Source organism: Dipodomys ordii, unplaced genomic scaffold (assembly GCF_000151885.1).
Source record: "Dipodomys ordii isolate 6190 unplaced genomic scaffold, Dord_2.0 Scaffold258, whole genome shotgun sequence".
NCBI classification, from domain to species: domain Eukaryota; kingdom Metazoa; phylum Chordata; class Mammalia; order Rodentia; family Heteromyidae; genus Dipodomys; species Dipodomys ordii.
The window spans coordinates 1,059-7,074 of NW_012267474.1; the positions used below are offsets into that span (position 1 = coordinate 1,059).

At 39.1% G+C, this 6,016-nt stretch overlaps 1 gene segment (V, D, J or C); it reads left to right on the forward strand.

Moving 5' to 3' along the window:
* Positions 1-337: 337 nt before the first annotated feature.
* On the forward strand, positions 338-4,966 carry LOC106000997 (the record flags this gene model as incomplete). The annotated part of the segment is given in 2 exon segments: positions 338-617; positions 4,585-4,966. Coding segments are annotated over 2 exon segments (468 nt in total), but the record flags the coding sequence as incomplete, so codon positions are not given.
* Between the last annotated feature and the right edge of the window lie 1,050 nt (positions 4,967-6,016).

Sequence of the window (6,016 nt, forward strand, 5' to 3'; positions counted from 1 at the left end):
GAAATTCATGAAGATCACCAAGCTACACATTTAGCCATGTCTTTTAAATCTTTCCAACCCTGCTGACTTTCATGTGCCCTGAGCACAGCCCACTGCAGTGAGAACTTCTTCAGAGACTGCTCACACCCTATGCATGAGAAGGTTCCACTCAACAAACAGCCTGGATATGAAGGGCCCTGCTCAGCTCCTGGGGCTCCTGATGCTTTGGCTCCCAGGTAAGGAAGAATAATGTGGAGATTACTCTTCTCATATCAACAGAGCAGCTTGAGGCTTCGTGGAAGTACTTGGATAATATCATTAATTCAATGACTAATTGTTTTAATGTTTCCAATGTCAGGTGCTCATTGTGATGTCCAGTGGACCCAGTCGCCATCCCTGTCTACATCTCTGGGAGAGAGAAGCACCATCATTTGCAAAGCCAGTCAGGTCATTAGCAATTATTTACATTCTTACCAGACAGAGAGCGAGGAAAGCTCCAAAGCTCCTGATCTATTTTGCACCTACTTGGCAATCTGGGGTCCCATGGAGGTTCAATGGAAGTGGATCTGGCACAGAGTTCACTCTCAGCATCAGCAGCCTGCAGCCTGAAGATTTTGCCACTTACTACTGTCAGCAGGGTAATTAGTTACCTACCCCTGTGACACCAGTCATAACAAAAACCTCCCAGGGAAGCAGAAGTGAGAGCCTGGGCTGCTCCAGATGCTCACCCTGGTGCTTCCAACTGCTGAAAGAACATCTCAGACGCAGCCCCCATTTTAAGGTCACTGGAAAGCATTGGGAGATAGGTTCTGGAGTCAATTGCATACCTTAACTGTCTGTGCTCCTGCTCATCCCAAGCAGCACACACCTGACACTGCCTCTGCTGTGACTTACAAAGAACATTGCTCTGTACTCATATATGGTCCAGTCTGTCCTAAAATTCTGCAGTTATTCAATAATGAAGCCATTCTAGATATGTCAGAGCAGGTTTTTAAAGGCAAGGAAAAATATCTTGTGAAAAGCATTTTGAAAACTACTTTTTTTAAAGAAAAATAGTCGTTAAAAATTTTTAATTCAATTTTGGATTTCCATGGAATAATTTTATTTGAAGTACAATATGATGTTTGGGGATGCTAAATAATGTAATAAACAAATGAGTTGAGTACCTTCAACATTTATCAACTTCCTGTCAGGGAATTTTATTTCCAGCAAATGTATTTTTTTAAATAATTTCAACTCTCATGTCAAAACATACAACATTTTAATCTAGTTCTCAGAAAATTTGATTTGATACTGAGTATCATATAATTGTTCTAAACTTTCGAAAGTAGAGTGGAAAAATAAGTTTTTAAATAAATTCAGGAAATATCAAGAAAAAATTAACTAATACTTTGTATCAGGTTTTGGAAGGTTTGAACATGTTTTTTTTTTCTGGTGCTTGATCTTAGAAGTGTTATTCAGAGAGCAGATAACAAAAGCACCCTTGGCTTCTGGCATAGTTCACATAAATCCAAAATGAAGCATGGAAATAAATATATGTGAATAAATAAAATACATTTAAGACACTTGTGGAGTCATGCACTAGGTACAGTTACATAGTGACCCATATTATATCTATATTTATCAGAGTAATCAGAAGTGACTTCCATATATCCTACAGACATACTGAAAGTCATAAGTTCACATTTAGTAATTAACATGCATTCTTACACATGGAAATGTATATGGAAGGGAGGAGCTGGATTGGGAGGGATGGTTCAGAATGATGAAAGGCTGATAGCTAAAGAAGAATTGCATTTATAACCTCATATGTTTAATGGAAATCATTTTATACAACTCCTTATAGATATTAAAAATAGAATTTAGGACATGAGAGGTGTATGTATCGAGTTCTCACTTGTCCACACTCTCACCTCTGTCCAAGGTCCTTGCATATTGTGGATCGATAGGATTGAGTCCCTTCCACCTTCCAATCTTATATGTGATTAGAAGATGTCCCATCTCATTCAGAATATAAACAGGAAAGCAGAGAGGGAGAGCAGTGCTGGGAAGTGTATTTCCTGAAGAGACTGTGGTGATGGGAGCCCATAGCTGATGACCCAGTGAAGTTACCGCCCAACTCTCAGAATATATCCAGGAGGGCATTGCCCAATACCAGATACATACATGACTCTTCCTATTAGCAACTTGTAACTATAGCAAGAGTTTCAGGAAGTCTCAGTTCATGGAAAATGAGATATTTTCATGAAATATGTAAGGGACCATTCTCAAATAGAATAAAACTAAACATGTATGTACTAGTATTTTCTTTCCTACTCAGAAGGTGTCCAGAATTCAGGATCATCAATAGCATCTCCCAGAGCATGTTACCAATACAATATTACAAATCCACTTCACATCTATTGAATGTGAATTGGCATTTCAGCAAGTTAACAAGTAATCTCGGTAAGGATTAAGAAGTTGTATTTAGAAGAAGAAAAGTATCACATGTAGAGAGATGCTTTTTACCCCTCAATTAGCCTATTATGAGCACTTCTATTTAAACCAAATTTCTCTCTCTCTCTCTATCTCTCTCTCTCTCTCTCTCACACACACACATGTGTGTATACACAAAAACATGACACACCATTGTCAGTCCTTTTCTTTAACAAAGTAGCTGACCTAAACTCTGAATAAAGAAGAGTTTGTTTAAGTCATAGTTTTAGATGCCGAACGTCCCTGATGCTGTATCTTCATCTGTCTTTACTCTGAAGACTCTTTTGCATGTGGTACAATATGTTCTGTTAATAAAGAGAGAACCAGTTGTAATTTGAGCTGGCCAAGCCTATGGTTTTCTTCATTTGATAGCAGGTGACTATTATGAGAACTGCCTCACTGCATGAGAGTATCTTCAACCCTCTGATGAGCAGTGGGTATAACCTCCAATCCCATAATATAATCACTTCCCACAAGTCACCTATTTCATTGGTCAGGTTCATCCATTGGGGCAGCAGTACAAACATCCTGCATGTGCTCTTCCTTCCCTCAGGTGAAGTAGAGACTAAAATCTCTGAGACAAATAAACAGAGACTGGTTAAATTAGATTGGTACTGGAGATATTTGGAGATTTTATGTTAATTTAAGATAATCAAAATTATGTATATATATATATATATATATAATTTCAAGTAGTTACACAAAATGGTCTCACCTCAGTATGTCAATTGATAAGTACACCATATTTTGATCCTTTTACCCATCCTGTACTCTCCAGAGGAAACTTTAAGAATTCCTTTGATTATTTTGCTGTACAAATACATTGTGGAAGAATGACAAGATATTTAGTGAATTTAAAAAACGGTTACATTGAATTCACACTTTCAAGTGTAATAATTTTTCTCATTACATTAAAAGACCATTACGGTACTTACAACCTGCAAGAGAAAATTTTGTTATCCTTGTCAATTCTATACCCTCTATCTTAATATGAAAATGCTGGCAAACAGAGATGCAAGCATCCCTAAGAGATAACCTGGTAACTATGGTATGCCTCTTCATCTACCTCAACTCTGTGCTTTTATTGGTGAACTGTTTTGAGAATCAGTGCTGCTGATGCTTGACACTGTGTTTTTCTCTAGACTAGATGAGGGAGGAATGAAGTACCCAGGTACAATGTCCATTCCTTTCCTAGAGTCTCTCCTGGACATAAAGCTGCATATCATTGGGCCTCTGATGCTGTTTTAGGGTGGTGAGGTGATGTGCATCCTGTTTTTCCCTCAATTCCAGATATTATCAGTGGAGTCCTTCTTTCCATGCTAAAGGCATCATGGATTTTATTGGTTGTCACCAAATATAGAACAGATCTACTGCTACTTTGCTCAGAAGAGCAGGCCTTACTTCCCTGTGACTCTTCTCACACTGTTGCCCAGACCTGGCTATTTGCATATTGCTCCCTAAGGAGGACCTTCCTTTCTAAGTCTGAGATAAAGGCTCAGATCAGAACTTGCCTTGACCTGCCAAAACTCCTCATTTCATTCCTAAAAATGAAGTCCTTGTCTCAGCTACTGTGGCTGTTAATGCTCTGGATCCCTGGTAACAGCAAAGGAGGATGAGAAATGAGAGTGGGGTGGCAGCGTGAGATCTGAGATTCCAGTTGTGCCCTATACATGTGTTAGATGTGCAGGTCTTGTTAATCATGAGGGAGTAAGTGAGATTTAGGTCTGCAGAAGGAGTGAAAACATGTGTTTGGTGAGAATAATGTATTATGCCTAGAGCCCTATTTATGCTTAAAATTATCTCTATTTTTTCACTTTAATGAGCATGGAAGTTAGGGAGATGCCTTTTCTTTCTTAATTAAATCATTTAAGAGCATTTCTACTCAAATACCCCATTTCTCTCTCTCCCCCTCACACATAATCTGTATTAGTTCATTCATAAAACAAGTTTCTTTTCATAAGCTCTGAATAAAGAGTTTTGTTTAACTCACAATTTTAGATGCAAAATGTTTTTATATTATAAGCCAAACCATGTAATATTAATAATAGGTAATACATCAAAATAAAAATAAAAAGCATGTCTCTGTACGTTTGTGTATAACCTTGCACTTCTATCTTATTCTAATTTCAGGATCAAGTGGAGATGTTGTGATGACCCAGACTCCACTCCCCCTGCCTGTCACCCTAGGAGAGCCAGCCTCCATCTCCTGCAGGTCTATTCAGAACTTTCTATATAGCAATGGAAACACATATTTGAAATGGTTCCTGCAGAAGCCAGGCCAGTCTCCACAACTCCTGATCTATGAGGTTTCCAACTGAGAATCTGGGATCTCAGAAAGATTCAGTGGCAGTGGGTCAGGCACAGATTGCACATTGAAATGTAGCAGTGTGGAAACTGAGGATGATGGGGTGTATTACTGCTTTCAAGCTACACATAATCCTCCCACAGTGATACATCCCTGAACTAGAACCTCTCCTCTGGCTGGGTGAGCCACCCTCATGTGTTGCTGGTCTGGGAACCAGTAGAGAAGATTGTCTGAATGAGCTGAGGAGGAAGATATTGTGATCAATATGACTGGATGGACATGTAAAGCATATGATAATTGGATGACTTGGAAAGTACAAAGAGCAGGAGAAAATCATGGAAAGATAAGACCAGGAGACTTTAGGTAAACAATGAGGTATCTATTGAAAAAAAGATGTGTCTCTTAAGTAGTACTATAGACAATCAGTGATATAAGCATCAAGTATCTTCTATGATTTTATTCCCTTCATAAGGAAACTTATAAAACTTCCATCATGCACATGGTTTTGGCCCATACATACAGTCTATGTTATGTTTTCTGTTCAGAAGCTGGAAGCCCAGTTGTACTTTGTCTAGCATCTTCTATTTGTCCCCAAACCCTGCATAAATATCCAGCCCTTGACAGAGTTCTCTCACTGGTTCCTCATTGAATCAAGCTTGGGCTGATACAGTACTGGACTCTGCACACTGGTCTCTGGCCTTGTGTGTTCTGGGGATCTGGCTCTACTTGAGAGAGTAGAGTATGATGAAGTCATGTAATAGTGTTCAGAGGTCACAGAAGTCTGAGACTGAGCCCTTGTATCTTTCTTTTATTCTGTCTTGTATCTGTGTCTAGATTATATTAACAGTTTTATGGGTCTGAAGCCATGTATATCTTTTACTGTCTCTAAGACAAAAATTTCCATCACTTGATGGACAGAAACACTTTTGGAAGAGTCTGAATTTTTCTCACATGCTATGTCAACCTGGATGCAATATATCCTCCAGCTGGGTTCAGAGCTGTGGGATAGACCATTGATTTTCAAGTATCAGCATGGTTGTTCTAGTAATAAGGCTTGTGATCATGATCCCGAACTGGGTTGTCAGCCCATCAATGTAACTGTAAGAGGATCAGACACATGCATCCATGAGACTAGGCAGAGGCAGGCAAGCACAGGAGAAAGAATATTAAGCTTTATTAGAGAAGCCGTATTTCCCCAAGTGGTAGCACTTGGCCTCCATCACCATCCAGATAGCAAGAGGGTGTGACGGATAGGAA